The sequence below is a fragment of the Muntiacus reevesi genome, chromosome 1 (assembly GCF_963930625.1).
Source record: "Muntiacus reevesi chromosome 1, mMunRee1.1, whole genome shotgun sequence".
Taxonomy (NCBI): domain Eukaryota; kingdom Metazoa; phylum Chordata; class Mammalia; order Artiodactyla; family Cervidae; genus Muntiacus; species Muntiacus reevesi.
In genome coordinates this window covers 159,730,787-159,754,125 of record NC_089249.1, presented here as the reverse complement: position 1 = coordinate 159,754,125, position 23,339 = coordinate 159,730,787, and the positions used below count along the sequence as shown (strand labels likewise).

Below are 23,339 nucleotides of genomic sequence, written 5' to 3'. Positions count from 1 at the left end.
ATGACTGAGCCCTGGGTCCTCTAGAATTTTAGGTTGGGAAGTGGTGGGGAGATAGTAAAGGAGACTGAGAAGGAGGATCCAATGAAGAGGAGAACCAAGAGAACAGTGTTGTAGAATAAGTTGGGAAAGGTGTTTAAAAGAGAGAGTGGGAGAAGGAAATGGCAACCCACTCCAGTATTCTTGCCTGGGAAATCCCATGGACAGAGGAATCTGGTGGCCTACAGTCCACAGGGTCACAAAGAGTCGGACATGACTGAACGACTTCATTTTCACTTTCTTTCACCTTAAGACACTATTACTTAGACAACAGACATAATCTGTTTTATCTTACAAAGCAGGTTTTTGTAATCTCATTAAAGAGTACAATTATTATTTAAAAAAAAAATAAAAGAGAGAGTGACCAACTGTAACAGATACTATTGGTAGGTCAAGTAAATTCTGACTTGAGAACTAGATTTAGGAATGGTTAGCATTAGTGACCAGTACAAGAGCTGTTTCAGTACTGGAGGGATGAATGCCTGACTAGAGTGAATTCAAGGGAGAATAAGAGCAGAAGAAGCAGAGAAGATAAATATATAACATTCTTTTGAGCATTTTTCTTAATTCCACCACTTACTTCTACTCTCTCAGGGAAACAGTGTAGTGGACAGGAGAGACCTGTAGGGTCAGCAAGTATGTGTTTTTGTTTTGTTTTGTTTCAGGTGAACGATAAAACAATGTGCTGGTATACTCCTAGGAATAATCCACAAAAATCTGTGATGCAGGAGAGAGGAGATAATTCCGGGAGTGATTCCTAGATAAAAGAGAAGGAATAGGTTCTTAAGAACAAATGGAGGGCTTGGACTTAGACAGAAGCACACAGAAAAATATGGGAACAGGCAGACAGTGTAGATGGGGATAGACAGAAGCAGATGTGATCACAGAGTTTTAGATTCTCTTCTGATTGCTTCTATCTTCTCAGTGAACAGGAAGCAAGGCTCTAGGCTGAAAGTGAGGAAGGGGAGAAAGTATAGAAAGTCTTAAGGAAAAGACAGTGTGAAACAGTAATTTAGAAGAGTGAAAGGAAGCATGGACTAGAAAAACATAGCAGATGTATGGACAGTACAATGGGCCCACTTGAGATCAATGGTCATGAAGTTAAATAAGACCAGTTATCATGGTGGTGTTTCTCACCAATGTGTTCACTGTGTGAGTGTGAGCACTGGGTAGTTAGAAAGTCAGACCAAATTACTAAGGTTAAGGTTTGGCTATGTGAATATAACTAAGGGAAAGAGGGAGTTGAGTATGTTTGCAGGGTAGTGATTATAATGATGTACCAAGGAATCTAACCTGGATAAGGAGGAAAATGAGGCTGCCACAAGAATGAAAAAGTGACAGGATCAAAATTTCTAGTGGGTCCAGGAATTACTGGAATAGGTATAACAGAGAAAATAATCTAGTAAGGCTGCTGGTGGTAATTAGAGCTGCTTGAAATTGTGATCATAAAGAAGGGTCAGTATATTGGTAATGAAAGGGTTCAGGGTATGACCTTGGGGTTGCATGGCTAAGTTATGTAGAAGATAGACTATTGGTACTTCCCTGGTGGTACAGTGGTTAAGAAACCACTTGCCAATGCAGGGGACATGAGTTTGATGCCTGGCCGGGGAAGACCCCACGTGCCTGAGAGCAGCTAAGCCTGTGCACTACAACTACTGAAGCCCAAGAACCCAAGAGTGGATGCTCTACAACAAGAGAAGCCACCAGTGTGAAGCCTGTGCACTGCAACTAGAGAGCAGCCTCCACTCATCACAACTAGAGAAGGCCCGCACACGGCAATGAAGAGAAGGCACAGCCAAAAATTAACACACATACACAAAAGATAGACTATTAAAAGAGAGGAGGTCAAAGAACTCAGAGGCTTGAATACTGGAAGTACCATCTATGTGGCTATATTAAATGATCAAGAATTACAACAGAAGTAGGGACAGAGAGTAGTGTTAGTGAGCCAACTGCCAAAACTCTTCAAGGAATGAGGGGTATTAACCCAGAGGTAAAAACGACCAAAACCAGGAGGGTAGCAGACAGCATATTTTAACAGCATCAACTTTAAAACTGTGTGATATAACTGTGGGGTATTTTAGGAAGGAGGGTAGGATAATGATGTAGAAATGGCAATGAAGAGTAAGCAGGATGCTTACTGCTCCATTAGGCCCAAAGGTAAACTTACATGAGTGATAAGTCAGTCATGGCCTGAGAAAACTTAACAGAAAACAATACCCTCAAATAAGAACCAGTAATAAGTGTTTTGGAACAAGAGAAGCCACCACAATGAGAAGCCTGCACAGCATAACTAAAGAGTAGCCCCTGCTCACCACAACTGGATAATGCCTATGTGCAGCAATAAAGACCCAGCACTGCAAAAAAAAAAGGGGGGAGCGGGGGAGTGGAAGAGTAACAACAAATAACCAAATTAATATACAAGAAGGAAACTTGCCAGACTGGAGGCATGTGTTTATATGCAGCATTTGATTATCTCTATGCCAATCCAAAGCCAATACTAAAAGCATGAATTCCTATGTTGTGGAGGGAAGCTTCATGTGGCGAAGTTGTAGCCTTTTCATCTCTCATTACCTTGGTTGCTTTAAATACACTGATAATCAATTATGGAACAGTAGATGAAGACCAAGCAAGAACAATAATTTAAGTGATTTCCTCCTTGAGGTTAAAAATATCAGTAGATTTATCACTTACAATAAAAGGGAAGACATGTAAAATCAATGTTTGATAAAATCTACCGCTTTCCTGGTGGCTCAGAGGTTAAAGCGTCTGCCTGCAATGAGGGAGGCCAGGGTTCGATCTCAGGGTCGGGAAGATCCCCTGGAGAAGGAAATGGCAACCCACTCCAGTATTCTTGCCTGGAGAATCCCATGGACGGAGGAGCCTGGTGGGCTACAGTTCACGGGGTTGCAAAGAGTCGGACACGACTGAGCGGCTTCACTTTTACTTTTCACCAGTAAAGGATCCCCATGGGCTAAAGAGCAATCAATTGCTAGCAGGACATGGCCTGAGTTAGATGAACTAAAGATGATGTGATGCTGATGCCCAGTAATATCTGGTCAGTGGGCTCAAAAGGTAGAGGGTACAGTATCACTGTACTGAATTTATCTTAAAATGGGGCAAGAGTAAGTAGTATCTTGGAAGCATGGCCCCTGCCTCCTCCCCCCAGATATCTGCTATATAAAATTTGAGGAAAACAGAGAAAAGTAAGCAAAGCAGCTGTCAGGACATTTTTTTAAGTTTTTTTTTTTCCCCTGCAGGTATTCCATCTTTCCCTTGAGCTAAGTCTTCTGAGATAAAACCAACCCCAATGGGGGCCAAGATCCATGAGTCATGAAGAACTTGAAGGGTAGAGAATTCATGCAGAGGGTTCTAGTAATTTATGCTGGGCACTGTAAGGACACACCCAGAGTAGAAAAGGACAGCATCCCCAATGTCAAAGATAAAAAGCTTGCCCTTATTTAAGGTTTGGCATTTCAAGATAAACAAAGGACAGGCTTTTCTTATTTAGGATGACAATTCTGACAGTCCAAAAGTTGTCCAGCCACCTTCATTCTAGGGCTTTAACCTCTGACCTTCTGGAGTTCCAGGCACCGAGACCCTAGAATGACATCTGGCTCACCTGAACTGTGACTGGCATTCTGGGGAAGTGCATTGGTGATGTTGGGCAGCTCATGCCCATAGTTCCCATCCTCCAGGGGACAGACATCCAGGTCATTCCATTTCTGCAGTTGCTGCAGCCAACAGGATTTTTCTTCCAACTTGCAATGTGGATTTAAAATGATGCACACCCATAAGGCCCCTGGAAAAGAAAGCAACCCAATCCTTGACATCTTTCCTTTGATGTATGTCTAAGCCTTAATTTTTCATTTTACTCTTTTCTTCTATTTTTAGTTGGTAGGAAAAGTTTCCAAAACATCAGTTCTCAATATAAAAAACCAAATCTGCTAAAGATTTCAGAAATGCTTATTTTTCCTTCCCAAAGGTTTCTTAAAGTAGAGTAGCTATCTTGATATCTGGGTATGTGCCTGTGTTTGATGAACAACATAGATTCGGACTTGAATTCTGAGCTCAAATCTGCAGTCCAACAAACATTTATTGAGAACTTTCTTGTTCAAGAGTTTGTATTGGAGAATAAGACACTGTTCCTACCCTTGAGGAGCTCTCCAGTAGGGGAAGACAGAAAAATAAACATAGTATCATTTGAATATGATAAGCGTTAAGATAAAGATATGTTCAGGGTATGATTATAGCACAGAGCAAGGACATTTACTGTAAGAAGGAAGGTGCTCAGAAAAGGATTTAATTTTTGGTTAGTTGATCTCGGGCTTTCTGAGCTTTAAATCCCTCAACTGTAAAACAGATCATAATGTAGAGAGCCTGGCATATTACTTGGCATGTAGTGGAATTATATTTCCTTCTTCCAGGGAAAATAATTTATTTGGACTTGGATTTTGATACTGTTGATCAGCTATGATGCCTTAAAACTATCATATTCTTGGATCTTCTCTGTCACTATAGCAGAGTATCACATATTCTACATTACCAGTAAGTACTGTTTCTTTGGTCACATTACCCTTCCTTTGAAGCAAACCTGCTTCCTCTTTTCAAAGTTGGTTATGTGGCTGAGCCAGAAATATTCTCAATCTCAAGTTAACAATAAAACCTGGCTGCAGACTGTCTTAAGTTAAACATCCTTTGGGATGGAGCTACAACTATGGATGGAGGTATATTCAGACACTATTTCAAGACCCCTTAAAGTCAAATAAGAATGTTTTAAAAGACCATTTAAGCCTCAATTTCAGGTACTAACTAGAAGATAAAAATTCATTTCTATAGGTTCAAATAAGTTTTTCAAATCCACAATGAAAAAGAAACTATACTATATAATATTGTAGTATTAAATATTATATAATGATGGCTCTTAAGAGGATTATAGTTAGGAGTCAAATTGAGTGACTCCTAACTTATAATAATTGTAACCCAGGTGGCTCAGTGGTAAAGATTCCACCTCCCAATGCAGGAGAAAAAGGAGAGGCAGGTTTGATCCCTGAGTTGGGAAGATACCCTGGAGAAGGAAATGACAACCCACTCCAGTTTTCTCACATGGAAAATCCCATGGACAGAGGAACCTGGTGGGCTACAATCCATAGGCTCACAAAGAGTTAGACACTACTGAGCGACTGAGCACACACATACACAAATAATAATAATTATAATAAAGCACAGTAGATACTATTATAGCCATATAAAAAGTGTTATGAGAATAGGTATGATGGAGCAATTAACTCTCTACATGGGGTCAGGAAAAGTTACAACATTTGAGTTTGTCCTTAAAGAATAAACATGAGTTAATTCTAGTTAAAAATGGCTAACTAAACATGTATGTTTATCACCACTCCCTCTTGATACTTTATTAAAACAAAAGTGGAGAGATAAAAACAGGTATAAATGTTCAAGGTAGTTCACTACCTGCTCATTCCCTCTCCTGGAAGAAAACCAGAGCTTTACTCACTGCAAAGACTGATTCACAGAAGCTCTGGATTGGGAATACTACACAAAGCTGAGGGTAGGTTTTTCAGACTAAAAACTGAGGGATTAAGAAAAATATACATATGGAACAAATGAACACCTCAACCCCACCATGCAGTCCTCTTTCCCCGCTTGGTTCTGAGTAGACTGTGTTGGTCTTATAATTGAGACATTGTGTTCATGTCCTAGTGTTTTGTGGAAGGTAGAACTTGTGAGTAATAAGATTAGCTGAGGAAATACCTAAGCAAAGTGTTGAAGGAGCAGCCTGGTTCCTTAGTGTAAAATGCAAGAAAGAAATGATTTAAAGAGAGAACTGTTCATCAAAAAAGAAGTAAAACTTAAAGATCTGGAACATTCTCAGCCTATGCACACTGAAAAGAATGAGAAAGGCTGTTTGGGAAAGAACCCTAAGAGTGTGACCTTATGAGAGATAAATCCTCATCTTTCATTGTAGGAAGAAAAGAGAACATCTATAATTTTAAAATTTAAGAAAGAACAGTCATTTAGAAATGTGGAAGCATATTAGAAAAAGCAGCTAAAAGAATTAAAAATTGCTCTTTCTAAGAAGTAGGAACTGATAATGTGAAGGAATATGGCAGAGCAATACTGCTTTTTATTATAAAGTCTGTAGAACCATTTGACATTTTAACCTGTGTACATATATTACTTCATTTTAAAAGAAGAACAAGAGATAAATAGGAGTTGTTAAAGCACAGAAATGGCGGGAGAGTATGTACCAAAACAGGGGGAAGGACATAAGTGAAAGCGAAAATGCTGAGACGTCATTGTAGTCTCTGAATATTTGCAGTCTATAGGATGTTTTTTCCTTTTGGTAGAAAATTTTTGTAATCTAGGATGTCAGCTTTTAATACTATTGGGATTGTGAGTTCCTATTGATAAAAGTGTCCTTTCTGAACACCAGGTGGCAGGAAATCCTTAATATATAGGAGGTAAAAAATCTTAAACAGTGTGGCAGTAAGAAAGATGCACAAATATTCAGATAATAAAAATTACTTTCTCAACCTTTAGAATTTAAGAATCCTAAAGGCCTGTATAAACCTCATGAAAAAAATTGTTTTCTTCACATAGTAGTTCTTCTCCTATGGTGTCTGTGTTATACTGTTTGCTGGTTCCTGTAAAATTAATGTAGAGGTAGGGTATGGTCAATTTTATTGGAAACTGCTAAGAGGTCAAGTAAAGTAACAAAAGAGAAGAGCAATATGGCAGACACTGGTGGTTTTAACCAGAGCTACTTATCAGTAGAGTGACAGCAATGAGCAATGGAAGACTGCAGTGGGCTCAAGAGAGCATATGGAGGTAAGCAAATGCAAAGAGGGATGAGGTTTTCAAGAAGTGTTGTTCTGAAGGAAAAAAGAGAAAATATGTAAAGACTGATGCTCTGAAGGCTAATTTCAAATTCTTAAAAAACATGCACTTTTGGGGAAAACAGTACATAACGAGATGAAATTGAGGGAGATGTTGCATAAGGATGCTTGATTTGGAGTTGGACAGGTTGGGGCTCCAATGTTAGAGCCACCACCTGCTAGTGTGTGACTTTGAACAAAAAACTTTCTGAGCTCCATTTTTCTCACCTAAACATATGGAGACACTGATGTCTTACCCTTGAAGGGTCCATGCCTACAATCCCTTCTGAGGGAAGCTGTTTCCAAGTTGCCATGCACTGTGTTACATGACCTTGGTCACAACTGGTTGGATCAGTAACTTCAGATTAATAGTTTAACATTCCTGTACTTTGGAAAATGTGATTGTGTCAGAGAGACAGTTTTCTATACTTCTTTATTTCATTCTGTATCCAGAAGTAACCAGAGGTGTCTCTGTTTCTTTGCAATAAACACACAATTACTTCATAGGTTTGTTATGAGAATTAAACATGCATACAGTCTTTAACACAGAGACTGGCACATAATACTCAATAAAGTAGCTGTTCATTATTAATGAAAACTCCAAAGCTATAGTGCCTCAGGTGATATGAAGCCCCAGCACTCAAACCAAAACTCCACACTTACCAGCCCCAAAGTGACCACGTAAAACCCAAATCATTAAGCCTCATTCCCCAAAGCTTTTAGCTCTAAGACTATAATGTATTAATATATCCTTTGGGGAATTCACTAAAATCCTAAGCTATAGAGGTTTTTTGGTGCTATTTTGTACAATAGGAAAGTTTGTCATTGCTTTCTGGGGTGGAGAAAGTATAGAGAAGCTATATTAGAAATTTCAGAATATGCCATAGACAAGTTTTCTAGTATAACCCCAAAGTGGGGCCGTGACTGGATTGTAAGTTCAGAGTATAAAGGATTCTGCAAACAGGGCGGGGAGTTGAGTATCACCACTGCAAAACTGTCATTGAAATGGGAACAATGAAGATAAATAATCACTAAAGAAGATGGCCTTATTAATGATGAGAATCTTGAACAAAGAGCCCATTCAGGAGGCCACAGGTCTAATTTAATCTAAAAGTCCCATGGCCCTCAACCAGACCAGTAACGACAAGAAATAAAAAGTGTGAATGGACACTAAATTGCATTTTAAAGGTCAAGGAATCAAATTATATTGGTGACTGGATGTAGGGAATGAAACAAAAATGAGTGCTTGACAATAAGTTTCGTCGAATAAGAAATGGTGGTGCCAATGCCAGGTTCAAGGGAATCTTTCTTCATAGAAGGCCTGATTTCATTTTTGAATTTCTCGAGTTTGAGGTGATTAGGAGATTTTTTTTCAGTAGAAATGGTCATAGGGCAGCAGCTGATATGAGACTGGAAATGAGATAATTGAAAGAGGATGAGGAAGAGATCACCACAGAGGTAACACTGAGGTCATGATACTAAAAAAAAAAAAGTTCTCAAAGGCGTGGAAAAGGTCAGTTTTCATTCCAATCCCAAAGAAAGGCAATGCCAAAGAATGTTTAAACTACATTTGCACTCATCTCACACACTAGCAAAGTAATGCTCAAAATTCTCCAAGCCAGACTTCAACAGTACATGAATCATGAACTTCCAGATGTTCAAGCTGGATTTAGAAAAGGCAGAGGAACCAGAGATAAAATTGCCAACATCCACTGGATCATAGAAAAAGCAAGAGAGCTTAAGAAAAAAATCTACTTCTGCTTTATTGATTACACCAAAGCCTTTGACTGTGTGGATCACAACAAACTGTGGAAAATTCTGAAAGAGACGGGAATACCAGACCACCTGACCTGCTTCTTGAAAAATCTGTATGCAGGTCAAGAAGTTACAGTTAGACATGGAACAACAGACCGGTTCCAAATTGGGAAAGGAGTAGGTCAAGGCTGTATATTGTCATCCTGCTTATTTAACTTGTATGCAGAGTACATCATGAGAAATGCTGGGCTGGATGAAGCATAGCTGGAATCAAGATTGCCGGAAGAAACATCAATAACCTCGGATAAGCAGATGACACCACCCTTATGACAGAAATCAAAGAACTAAATAGCCTCTTGATGAAAGTGAAAGAGGAGAGTTAAAAAGTTGGCTTAAAGCTCAACATTCAGAAAACTAAGATCATGGCATCTGGTCCCATCACTTCATGGCAACTAGATGGGGAAACAATGGAAACAGTGACAGACTTTATTTTTGGGGGGATCCAAAATTAAAAGACACTTGCTCCTTGGAAGAAAGGCTATGACCAACCTAGATAGCATATTAAAAAGCAGAGACATTAGTTTGCCAACAAAGGTCTGTCTAGTCTAGTCAAAGCTATGACTTTTCCAGTAGTCATGTATGGATGTGAGAGTTGGACTATAAAGAAAGCTGAGTGCTGAAGAATTGATACTTTTGAAGTGTGGTGTTGGAGAAGACTCTTGAGGATTCCTTGGACTGCAAGGAGATCCAACCAGTCTACCCTAAAGGAAATCAGTCCTGAATATTCATTGGAAGGACTGAAACTGAAGCTGAAACTCCAATACTTTGGCCACCTGATGGGAAGAACTGACTCACTGGAAAAGACCCTGATGCTTAGAAGATTGAAGGTGGGTGGAGAAGGGGCCAACAGAGGATGAGATGGTTGGATGGCATCACTGACTCAATGGACATGAGTTTGAGCAAGTTCTGGGAGTTGGTGATGGACAAGGAAGACTGGTGTGCTGCAGTCCATGGGGTCGCAAAGAGTTGGACATGACTGAGCAACTGAACTGAACTGAACAAAGGGGAATAGAGAAAGAAAAATAGAAGTCCAGGGCTCAAGACTTAGAAATGGTCTTATGGCTTAGAGGTTTGCTGGAAATGATAAAGAAAAGCAGACCCAGGGAATGTGAGAAAAGTGAAATAGTAAGTATTTGGAGAGCCAAGCTAATGCCATGAGACAGAAGTCAAGGCAAAAGGTTTTCTCTCACTAAAGGCTTCTGTGTGGTAATATCTGGAATAGAACGCTGGTATCAGTAGCAAAACATAAGGCTGTGGAAGAAACACAAGTGAGTTCAAAATGACTCTGGGTGGCCTCCGTAGAACCTAAATCTTCCACCATTTTGGGCTAAGTTCACTTAGCAAGATCTCTGTAGTGACTAATGACAAGTATTCACTAACACTATTGCTGGGGACAAGCTCATAGGATGGACATAGCAGTTCTCTGAGATATGGGGACTTACCTAGCTCATCCCAGAGCTGCCTGCACTTATCTGTCATGCTTGTTCCTTGTTGCCTCCACAGTGTGAGTCGTGGGTCAGCCATAAACTGTTCAGTTATTAGTGTCAGCATCCTGGCTCCATTGGAATCTCTCATCCGCAGCATCTCTCGAACCTGACACACAGGAGGGGCAGGTGGTTGGTGACTGTACATCATAACAAAGTAGGAGGAGAAGGAAGGGGAGGAGGGGAGAGGAGAAGATGAAGTATCTAAGCACAGCATATCCAAGGAGCCAAAAAGACGGCCTCTTCTGTAAGCAAGTTCTCTGCATGTATCAAGAGAGCCTGCTGTGTGCAATGAGATACCACTTCATACTCACAAGGATGGCTAGAATAAAAAAGCCAGATAATAAGCATTGGCAAGGATATAGAGAAATCAGGGCTCTCATACACTGTTTAGGGGGATTGTAGAATGATGCAGCCACTTTGGAAATCAGTCTAGAAATTCCTCAAATGATTAAACATAGAGCTACCATATGACCTACTAATTCCATTCCTAGAGAGAAATGAAAATATATATGTCCACACAGAAACACAGTACAAGAGTGTTTATAGGAGCATTATTTATAACAGCTTAAAGGTGGAAACAATCCAAACGCCCATCAACAGACAAACAGATAGATGAAATGTGTGGTGTCCATACAGAGGAATATTATTTGGCCATAAAAAGGAATGAAGTACTGACACATGCTACAACATGTATGTATGTTTTTAAATATTATGCCAGGAGAAAAAGCCAGTCACAAAAGACTATAGGATTCCATTCCTAGGAAAGTCAAGAATAGGGAAATCTATAAAGACAGAAAGTACATTAGTGGTTGCTTAGGGCTGGGGGAAGAGGGGCATGGGGAACAGCAGAGTGATAGGTAAAGGGAATGGGGCTTCTTTTTAAGATAATGAAAATGTTCTAAAGTTGACTGCAGTGATAGCTGTACATATCTGTCAATATACTAAAAACAATTGAATTGTAGAATTTTTTAAATGGGTGAATTTTATGATATGTGAATTATATTTCACCAAATGTGTTAGGAAAGAAAAGAAAGAAAGCCTGCTGTGAGAGCCCCCAGTTCCAAAATACTAAGTTTCTGGGACTTCTCAGTGGCTAATACTCTGCATTCCCAATGCAAGGGGCCAGGGTTCAACCCTTGGTCAGAGAACTAGATCCCAAATGCCACAACTAAGACCTGGCACAGCCAAATAAATAAGTTAATATTTTAAAAACAACAAAATATTAAGTTTCTTTAAGCCCTCATTGGGCAGCCTTTGGTTCAAGGCAGGGGGAGGTAGCTTCATTACTAATCCCCCAGGAATGCAAACTCATTTAGAGAGTGTGGAGCAAGAGGAAGAGGATGACCAGGGTGAGGCAGTAGGGCTCCCTGGATGCAACCTGCTCTGGTCTGCTCTGCTCAGCTCCCCTCCCCCCAAAGTAGTTTTCAAGCATTCAGTACAGGTAGGTCAGGTGGGCTAGCTACAATGCATGAAGCCAGAAGTGTGGTGAGCCCAGTTTACTTAAGGAAAAAAAAAATCTTTTCATGTCTTACCTTGGCAAACATTGAATTGAGTTGCTTTCCAGAGCCATAGTAACCACCCTGGGAGAGAAAGAGCTTTACTTGTTCTTTCACCTGTTCTTCATCCAAATGCCAACAGTTCTCATCATCAATGCTGGCCCCAGCTGTGGGGTCAGGAGCACCTGTGAGGGATAGGATGATGAAATGAATCTCCTGAGTTCCTACACTCCATACTCAGCAGGAGCAGCCCTATGTGACTATATTCAGAAACAGATGGGCATTCTGCCTTAATCTGGGCTTTGTCAATTGTATGGTTCTCAATAAACCTAAGAGAGTAGAGCTAGTTTCATGTTCACTAAAGTCTTAGTTGTATCCTCTCCCAAGGTCTATAAATATCCTGGGGTAAAAAAGCACAAACACGAAAATAGTGATGTATTTTTTCCCCTAGGAGAATGTCGTTTTTCTTCTATTTTGTTTTTCTTTGAAGTTTAAAATAAGCCTTAAAACACACATATTATCTTAAAATTAAAAAAATACTTTCTTAGAAAATAAAAATTTCTCTTTTTAAAATTCACTATAAAATTGTAGCTTCTCAAATGGAGTCAACAATTCTAAATTTCTGGAAACTTGGTACCTAAAGCACAGGCAGGATTATATACAGGATGATATAATTTTATAAATTTACACTCAGAATATCTTTCCTTCCTGGGCTCACCTCAATGACATCACTTAAAACACAGTGTTAGTTATTTACACATCCCTCTCCCTAGTAGCCTGTTGGCTCCTTGCTCACAGCTGAATCATCTATAACTCAGTTCTGGTAATGTGACAGGCACCTAAGAAATATTTGTGGAATGAAAACTGAATCTTCTTCTCTCACTTTCTCAAAGACTTGAGTCCTGTGATAAGTCTTTAGAACCCTGTCTCCAAGTGACAAAAGACTGTAAGTCAATATAGTCTTATAGTATAAGTCAATACTCTCTCTGTGTGGTTGCGCAATCGTTTACAAATTCATGTCATGTTTCATCGGTCAATCTACCTTTCTTCTTGTCCTCCTATATGAAAGCCTCATTTAAATGAAATCCAGGTCTGCAGAGAATGGTGCTCTTCTGCCATGCTTTTTCAGTGCATCTTATCATCCAGGAAATCAGGAGGACTCATATTTATTCTACAAATACTAATTAATATTAGGAGCAACCAGTTTATGGAATCTGCTATATGCTACTTTTCTTCAAATGCGTTAGTCTCAACACAGTTCTGATCATATCCCTTCCCTGCTCAGAAGTCTTCAGTGATAAACTATTCTTTATAAACGAAGTTGGAACTTAGCTTAGCATTTAGGGCCCTCCCTGTTCAGGCTCTTTCATTTCTAGCTTTGTCTTTCCTATACTTATGCTATGTTTCAACTAGAAACTTAGTGTACCCAGAAGTCAATGACATTTCCTGATGACTTTACTTAATGCTTTTCCCTTTACTTCCCTTCCTTTCCCCACAACCTGTTCTTTGGCCAAAAAGCATTACTTCTCATTGTCAGTACTGCCTCAGTTCTATAGTCAGGGCTGCAATGAGAAAGGAAAACCATAAAATAAGTATACAGAGAGGCTAACACTGCTGAAATTCACATCCTACTTAGTTTACTTGGCAGGAGGGGATACCCCATACACCTCACCTGTCAAAAGTATGCCCTTCATACTCATATGCATGATAGTAATATAGTAATTCTCTTCTTAGTACTTTATTATTACTTCTCTTAAAAACCTGTTGCATTTTGTTTTACATTAGAATTGGGCTTGTCTCATATACTCCCAACTACATTGAAGCCTTTAAAGAGTAGGGTAGGGATTCATTTTTGTACCTCACAGTGCCTGGATCATTATAGCATTGAATTAATATTTATAGAATGAACAAATGCATGTCCTATTGACTATCTAGATTTAAAACTCAGGTGGGCAAATAATATATCCTATACTACTTCTGTAAACTGAAAGTGGCAAAGAAAAACAAGTATACACCTTTCATCCTTCAATATTTGTTAAAAACAGCCATTTATTGAGTGCTTCCTACATGACAGTGTCTAAGTACTTTTTATACATATCGCGGCAGTGGCTATAGGACAGGACTGGAAAAGGTCAGTTTTCATTCCAATTCCAATGAAGGGCAATGCCAAAGAATATTCAAACTACACTGCACTCATTTCACTTGCATTCATTTCACATGCTAACAAGGTAATGCTCAAAATCCTTCAAGCTAGGCTTCAACAGTACGTGAACTGAGAAATTCCAGATGTACAAGCTGGATTTAGAAAAGGGAGAGAAAACAGAGATCAAATTGCTAACATCCTTCTGATCATAGAAGGGATTCCCAGGTGGCGCTAGTGGTAAAGAACCTGCCTGCTAATGCATGAGATGCAAGAGATACTGGCTCGATCCCTGAATCAGGAAGATCCCCTGGAGAAGGAAATGGCAACCCACTCCAATATTCATGCCTGGAGAGTGCCATGGACAGAGGAACCTGGCAGGTTACAGTCCATGGGGTCGCAAAAAGTCAGACACGACTGAAGAGACTTAGCATAGTACCCTGGATCATAGAAAAAGCAAGGGAATTTCAGAAAAACATCTACTTCTGCTTCATTGACTATGCAAAAGCCTTTGACTGTGGGGATCACAATAAACTGTGGAAAATTCTTAAAGAGATGGGAATACCAGACCACCTTACGTGGTTCCTGAGAAACCTGTAGTAACAGGTCAAGAAGCAACAGTTAGAACTGGACATGAAACAATGGACTGGTTCAAAATTGGGAAAGGAGTACATCAAGGCTGTATATTGTCACTCTGCTAATTTAACTTATATATAGAGTACCTAATGTGAAATGTCAGGCTGGATGAAGCACAAGCCGGAATCAAAACTGCTGGAAGAAATATCAATAACCTCAGATATGCAGATGACACCACCCTTATGGCAGAAAGTGAAGAGGAACTAGAGTTTTATAATTTTATTTTTATTTATTTATTAAATTTATTTCTGGCTGTGCTGGGTCTTCATTGCTGTATGTGCTTTCCTCTAGTTGCGGCAAGTGGGAGCTACTCTATGGTTTCAGTGTGTGGACTTATGGAGCAGGGACTTCAGTAGTTGCAGCTCCCTCTAGGGCACAAGCTCAACAGTTGCGGCACATGGGCTTAGTTGCTTCAGGCATGTGGGATCTTCCTGGATCAGGGATGGAACCTGTGTCTCTGGCACTGGCAGGCAGAATCTTTACCACTGAGGCATTGGCAGGTGATTCTTTACCATTGAACCACCAGGGAAGCCCCTTTAGAAAGCTACTCTTTAACAGTATCTCTCAAATAGAGCTCAGTTACCACGTAAATGGGCTTCCCAGGTGGCGCTAGTGGTAAAGAACCCTCCTGCATGAAACATAAGAGATATAGGTTTGATCCCTGGGTTGGGAAGAGATCCCTGGAGGAGGGCATGGCAATCCACTTCAATATTTTTGCCCGGAAAAACCCCCAGAGGAGCCTGGCGGACTATAGTTCATAGGGTTGCAGAGTCGTACACAACTGAAGTGACTTAACATGCATGCATGCATCATGTAAACACTACAATTTTGAGCATAAAGCAACAGAAGATTATTTCTGCTAGTCAGCAAGAGCTCCTGGAAGCTTGTCTGACTATCTTTATTTCTGAGAAGTGGTGAGGTTGTATGTAGGACTTCATTAGTTCTCTTGGGCAACTGGGAAAGACAGGCCCTTTAGCACATAGACCATAATATTATACAGGCCAACCTAGTCTCACTGTCTTGTTCACACTAATACCAAAGTTATATTCTAAAAATAGAAAGGAAGTATAGCGAGGTATAAAAAACTTTGAGTTCTGAAATCAGGTGAGCCTCGGTTAAAAATAATTTCCTTATTTACAAAATGGTTATAATATCTACCTCACAGGGTAGTTTTGAAAACTAAATGAATTAACATATATAAACATACATAAGGTTCTCATATATAGTAGTAGGACCCAACCAACAAAATGAAAAAATTGGCTCATATAGCTCCTCTTCTCAAAATTCTTCAGCAGTTTCCTATGATTGTCTACAACCTGGTTTCATAACAAAAGCAAGCATTTATTTCAGACTTAGCTGTCTTTTCTACTATATTGTGAGATATTTGAAGACAGGAACCATGTCTGTTTTATGCCCTCAACAATCAGGACTATCACATGCACAGAGCAGTAACTCAACATACATTTCTTGAATGAATAAGTGAACATCGTTATCTCTCCATCCATTATATAGCTCATAAACACAATGCAAACAGACATTCTTTAGAATAACCATGGTGTTATGCAGCATCCAGAAATGTTAAGGAATTCTGATATCCATTTCATTTCACTGAATGACATTAATTATTTTATGTTTTCTTTCACTCCTGAATAGTCCAGGCTCATAGAGGCAAGGATTAAATGGACACATGAGGTCCACAAACTGGTTTAATTTATAACTCTAACATTCTCTGTCATTTTTGCCCAAACTTTATGAGGTGGACAACTGGATGGCTTTAAGAAACAGAGTTAATAAATAGTTTGGATAGAATAAACCGATTGCATAGAATAAGTGATTGCAATGGCAAAAGTATCCCAACCTCTAAACATGCAATAAAGCAACAAAATAGATTTTTTAGCAACAAAAATATTGTACAATTACCATTTACTTGGTTGATTTCAGAGTTGGAGGACAGAATCTCATCTGCCAATTTCTGTGCAGTAGGAAGAACTTCAGTGTGGTGTGCCGTGATTAAATATTGAATAAACTTTTGTAGCTGGTCCCTATTCATCTGGAAAAGGGTTTCTGAGATAGGAAGACGCAATTTGACTTGATCTGGTCTACGGATCCTGTAGAGTGAGAGTGCTACCACGTGAGCACAGTAGAATATGTCTTTGTTCCCACAGCCACATGTCACTGAGGTGATTTTGCATCGATCAAAACTGATGGCAACTTTATAAGTCACTGCTGGTTCAGAAGTAGTGGCTGCTTCAGTTACTGTGCCACTGAGATGGAAGCCTAAGGAAACAAAGAAGACAGGTTTAGAGATTCTCTAGTAAGAAACTTGAAGATTTTCATTTTTCATTCCAGTTCATCAATTCATAAACTATTTGCTGAGTATCTCCCACATACACAGCAGGCTCTGTCAAAGGTCAATGAAATCCAGGTATAGTTCTTAAGGAACACAAAATCTAGAAAAAGAGACCTTACCCTGAAGTCTATGGACCTCCAGAACTAATAAGAAAAGTTTTGTTTGTACGTATGTACATTCTTTTAGGGGAACATTTCATACCTTTCTTCATAATCTCAAAAAGGTTAATCAAGAAGCTTGAATAAGAGACTTTCCTAGTGATCCAGTGGTTAGGAATCTGCCTGCCAATGCAGGGAACACAGGTTTGATCCCTGACCTGGGAATTAAAATTTTAGTGGGGCAACTAAGCCTGCATGTCACAACTACTGAGCTCGCACGCCCTAAAGTCCATGCTCTGCAAGAAGAGAAACCACTGCAACGAGAAGCCCATTGTGGTGGCTGGGGACTCAAGTGCTTTAACAATGAGTGAGCCTGAATGTACTACATACTTTCAAGGGCTTCTTGTTTAGTTTTACAAGCACTGCCTCCCTCCAGCCCATCCCCAAGTCACAAAGCTAGCTCTGCCTTGAGAAAAAAGATTTGAGCAAATTTCAACTTACTGTTCTATGGCTGAGGCACCTTCCCTAGCTGGCCTCTACACTGTTTAGAAATTTTAGAATAAAATTGTACTGCAGCAGTTTCTTCATTACGTATCACAATGGCTCTGACATCTCAGCTTCCACGAAAAAAGCTGAACTATAAACACCTGCTATGAGGTTAGCTCCCTACAAGCATGTTATCCTATAAGTGTACCATGTTTTCCTTACCTTCAACATGCTCCAAGTGCCATTTAGGAATGAGACAAGATTCAAAAAGTGTGCTGAAATGGTCTCATAGGCCCCTAACAACTGAGTTCCTTATAAGCAGTCTTGCTTACATGTCATGCTTAAATGTGCAACAAGAGCTCTGAAAACATCAATATTAGCAAGAAATTGTTAAAAATTCAGGAATGGCTCATGGCTTAAAAGACTTCTTATTCCCCTGCCTTCTAAACTAAATAGTGGCATAAGTGGAAATGGAAATATAACTGTTTACTTAACATTTCTTTAGCAGTATCACAGCTGGGGAATCCAGGGCATGGGCTGGACCCAATCTTGGACTAAACAGGATGTGTTAAGGATCAATCAGTTTTATAACTATGGAAAATATAAATAAAATTTCTTTCCCAAATAAGGAAATCCTATGTTCTTCATGGTTTAGCTCAAATATCACTTCCATATGAAACTCTATCTGGTGTCCCAGTTGCAGAACTGAATCCTATTAAATGAAGAAACTTTAACATTTGTGCCTGTGGAACTTACAGTTTAGTTTACGAGAGCATTTTACACAGAATCGACTAATAATTTCATCAGATAATAATTTCACAGATGAGGAATAGAAGTTACGCAATTTGCCCCAATTTTATTACATGATTACAGTCATGATAACAGAAATTAAAATGACTGAAAATTCAATTCTGAAATATTTTAGGCTTTAAAACCTATGAAAAATAAATTCGTAGAGTTTCCCTCAAATTAATATACTTCTTGAATACATCCAAATTGCTTTTTTTGCTTTAAAAAGAAAATAATTTTTCGTCACTAACAGTTTTTGAGCACTTACCATGTGTTCTTTCATAAGCATTATATCATTTAACCCTCACCACAATGTTATATGTTTAGTTTTATTATCCCCATTTTTTGTAGGTAAAGAAACTGAGACTTAGAGAAATTATTTAAGTTGCCTAACTTTATACAGCCTGTAAGTGGCAGAGCTAGGATTTGAACCCAGGCAGTCTGGCTTCAGAGTCTATGCTCCTAACAATCACATTTTATTTCTATTATAGTGTTCCCCAAACAATAATTTCATTTTCCTAGCTTAGGAAAATCAGAATGATGCTGGGTACTGTTCCTTAATTTTTTTTACTAACTCAATTTTCATCCTTTGCTTGTATATGGTCAGCTACTATGATACTAAATTTGCAAACTGATAAAAAAAATGTCCCTTAACAGGGACAAATGGCAGAGAATATGCAAAATGTGGTCTCCCTGGTCGGATTCAATCTGGTAATCCACGTGTAAGACAGCACATATCTTATCTAAGTGACTACAAGAAATTCAAAGACCCAAAACATATAAATATGTTAATTTCTTCTCTTTCTAAAGGTATCTTAAGGGTAATTCATTCATTAAACTAATAACTATTTAAGATCTGCTATGTTGGATCCCAAGGATACATCTATAAAAAGACCAAACAACCCCTGAGTTTATAGTATTTATGTAACTTCAGGGACCTGTTGCGAAAAGCCAACTCATTTTAAGACTCTGATGCTGGGAAAGACTGAGGGCAGGAGGAAAAGGGGGAGACAGAGGATGAGATGGTTGGATGGCATCACCGACTCAACAGACATGAGCTTGAGCAAACTCCAGGAGATGGTGAAGGACAGGGAAGCCTGGCATGCTGCTGTCCGTGGGGTGGCAGAGTCAGACATGACTTAGCAACTGAACAACAACAATAACACAGTCCAGCTGGGAAGACATATTTAACAACTAAATCCACAGGTAATTATTTAGTTCTAATTGTGAAAAAGTACAGAATGATTGTTGTTCAGTCACTAAGTCATGTATATAATATGGGAGATATGACCTGGTTTAGGGATGTGAGTGGTAAGGGATGGGTTACTTGAGGAAATAACATTTTGAGCAGAATTTTATAGAATAAATCAGAATTAATAGGCAAAAGGATGGGGAATGGCAGAGTAATGGTAAAGATGACTCCAGGTAGAAAAAAAAAAAGTGCATATGCAAAGGGCAAAGGAAGACTATGCAGAGGTGCAAAGGCCAAGAGGAACACAGAATGTTCAGAGAATGGAAAGAAGACCAGCAACTGGAAAGCCAATAGGGACGGGGGTGGGGGTGGAAAGGGGAATACAATGAGGCTGGAGAAGCAGGCAGAAGCCAGGGCTCTGGGATGCAGCCTAGCTCCTTCTGATGCTCCATACCCAAGAGGGTCACTAAATGTTGCAGATTCTGCTGCCTAAGTATCTCTCCATTCCAGTCCCTCTCTGTGGTGACCCAAGGACGAAAGAGTAGATAAAACCAAGGAGGTCTTGGAATGCAGGAAAGGAAAAACCAGATCTTTTTCATCCTTCCCTCCCCCATGTTGTAACTATTAACAGATTTCAGGTCCTTCTGAGCAGCATAACCTGTATCTCCTCCTACTGCACACAGGAAGAAGGTATTTGCCTTACTCTTCCCCACCGAGAATATGTGCTTCATCCAATCAGCAAATGACCCATAAGACCCCTATCCCACTCCTTGTACCCTGGGTATAAAAGTGGACTAAGGATCCCTGTTCTGGAGAAGGAAATGGCAACCCATTCCAGTATTCTTGCCTGGAGAATCCTGTGGACAAAGGAGCCTAGTGCGCTGCTGTCCGTGGGGTCGCACAGAGTTGGACACGACTGAAGCGACTTAGCATACATACATGCATTGGAGAAGGAAATGGCAGCCCACTCCAGTGTTCTTGCCTAGAGAATCCCAGGGACAGGGGAGCCTGGTTGGCTGCTGTCTATGTGGTCGCACAGAGTCGAACACGACTGAAGAGACTTAGCAGCAGCAGCAAGGATCCCTGTTCAGTGTTGGTTCTCCTTTGAGCTGGCCCGCTGTTCTAACAGTGTCTCCCATTCTAATAAACTTAATTTCCCTCTCATTCTGTCTCATGTCTGGAAACCTTTTCCAACCCTCGCCCGGACCATGACACTCTCGTTTAACTCCCCTAACACTGCCTCAGACCAAGATCATAATAATCTCCTACTTGGATTAACTAATCTTCCTGCCTCCTAGTCTTATCTTCCATAACCCTAACAGAATGATCTTCCTAAATCATGGCATTCCTACTAAACTATGACCTATTCATTTATCTAAAACAGAATCTGGCATAGAAAAAAAAAATTTATAAAAATGTTTGCTTAAAATCTTTCAAATGATAGTAGGATAAAGTTCAAATTTATGATGCAGTCTCTTTTTATCTCTTCAGACTTGCTTCCTGCCACTTCTCAGTGCACTAAACATACTAAACTACTTGCAGATTCTTGACTATGCAATGTTTTCCCCTGGTATGGGGAAAACCGCCTTATCCTAATTCTCAACTCAAATGATACCTACTCTGGGGAATCTTCCCTGATATCCTTAGAGAATCAAATGCTTCTCCTCCTTTTTTTCTTGATGGTGCAACATGCGCAATCTTTCCCAATCAGGGATTGAACCCCTGCCCCCTGCATTGTGAGTGTGGAGTCTTAACCACTGGACCTCCAGGGAAGTCCTAAATGCTTCCTGAACTCTAATTTTTTTTATAAGCCATATCTCTTTTACAGCACTTGATATCAGTGTAATTAATAGTTTTTATATTTCCCTTTGCCCTTTAGATTGTGAACTTCTTGAAAACAGGGGTTGTCTTTTTCATCCTATGTTTTCATCTCAGGCACATTTTAAGAGCTTCATTTGTTTATGGATGAATGAATAAATGAACACTAAACTGAATCTTTAATTTATACATCCACATTCATGATTCACAGAGAATTAAGCATGCTTATGAAATTACTGATTTTATAAAAAAATCAGCCAATAATTAAACAGTTTTACTGGGATGGTGAATAAAGCAATAATAATTTGAATACAAGCTAATAATAGTGAAACATTGATATTATTTTCCATAATTCATATTTACACCTCATATGGACACCTGTTATGCTTCTGCCAATCTTCAACCCACTTTCTAAAATATAAAATATGAAGTTTCATTAGCTAACAATCATTGGATACTCACTATGTGTGAGAGTATTATAAGTACTTTCCATGTATTATCTAACTAAATCCTCACAACAGCTCTACAAGATAGGTTTGTGTATTAGTCCCCCCCCTTTCTCAGATGATGAAACTGAGGCTCAGACAGTAAAGGAAACTATCTAACCCGTGAGAGGCTGAAGTGGGTTTTGCACCAGGTAATCTGGTCCCAGAGCTTGTACTCTTTACTACAATAAGTCGTACTGAATACAACTATGCAGTTAAAATTATGTACACAGAATTTTATAAAAGTAATTAGCAAGCACAGTGCTATACAAAGATGCACTAATGACAAGTCAGTAAACTCTAATGTTTGCCTGATTTCCTGGGCACTTGTTAAAGGCAACTGAAACTGACAAGTGCTTGTGATACTCTCCCAGTTGGAAGGAAGATGGGCTCATGAACTCATCCATACAAGACAATATCTCAACACAGGGAGTGAATCATCTGAAAGTTCTAAAGGAAAGCACTTCTCAGTATAGCCCTCTGACACCATTCAAAGTCTTTTGTGTTTCTGAGTGCAAAAACGCCTCTAGTAAAGCTTGGGCAATTAAAACCACTTTGCTCATTGCTCTTTTGATTCACCAGACCCTTAAGCAGGTGCTAGTTTTAGCCAATGGCAGGGAAAGGAGAGCAGTGGTTCACAAAAAGAGTAATTTTTCTTATAGTCAGCTTAAGTATACACACACGAACTAGGTAGCTTCTTTGCACCGGAACACTTTTCTCTTGAACAAATTTGGTTTTGATGAAACTATATAGTGTAAATTGGATCTTTTCACTTAATTCCTATTTCCTAGAAGGCTATAGCAGTATACTAGAAGCCACTCTTTTTCCTGTCATTTAGCAAAATGGTAGTCACACAGAGGCTTAAAACTGTGAAAGTGACATCCTCAAAATAACTAATTTCCCTTCTAGAAAACCTTATTCAAAAGCTGGATAACTACTGCTTAACAAGAGCGCTGGAATGGCTCTATGAACTCATTCTATTATACACTGAGCTGAGGAATCAAGGTGCTTGAGTCCTAATTCCAATGCCCCTCAATTCCTCTTTGCCTCAGTTTCTTAATTATGCAAACAGACATAATACTTATATGCCTATCAGATTCATACAAAAGTAATTAGTAAAGAATACATTTCCCAGAGATATCAGTCAATAGCAATCCCAACCAGCCTACATAAGTTTATAAGAAGCAGATGGTGCCCACACAGCGGATGAGGGTGCGAGAGATTGCAAAGTGAGGAGCAGTATTGTTATTTGGGAATATAAATGATGCTGCCCCATTACCCTGAAAGCTATTTGGTTTGTTTGTATTAGAGAGGTCACCCTAAGCTTCTCAGAGCAGCTGAGTAAGCTGGAGGGCCCTTCTTGTGGCCATCTGCTCCCCTCCCAGACTCCTCTGGCAAATCAAGAGGGTTTCCTTGTATTAACCTCTAAAGAGCAGCCACAGGCCCTTCTCAGCACCAGCTTCAGCAGGCAATGGTCTCCACTCTCCATCTGTGCCAGCAACACAGTTACAGAATAATGAGCCTTCCCAAGCCCAGGCATTCACTTAGAGATACCCTTGCATTACCTAGTTTACCAGTACTCTTCTACTTGGATCTCTATTAAGGGGATTACGTG

At 39.5% G+C, this 23,339-nt stretch overlaps 1 protein-coding gene across 1 annotated transcript in view; it reads right to left on the bottom strand.

Annotated features, from left to right (window-relative positions):
- ZSWIM5 (zinc finger SWIM-type containing 5) overlaps window positions 1–23,339 on the bottom strand; it is a 159,783-nt gene that overhangs the window by 33,823 nt on the left and 102,621 nt on the right. The window contains exons 2-5 of the mRNA XM_065929376.1: window positions 16,427–16,783; window positions 11,767–11,915; window positions 10,190–10,340; window positions 3,659–3,838 (exon numbers count right to left, since the gene is read on the bottom strand). Coding sequence (XP_065785448.1) covers window positions 3,659–3,838; window positions 10,190–10,340; window positions 11,767–11,915; window positions 16,427–16,783 — 837 coding nt within the window. The remainder of the gene's footprint in view (window positions 1–3,658; window positions 3,839–10,189; window positions 10,341–11,766; window positions 11,916–16,426; window positions 16,784–23,339) is intronic.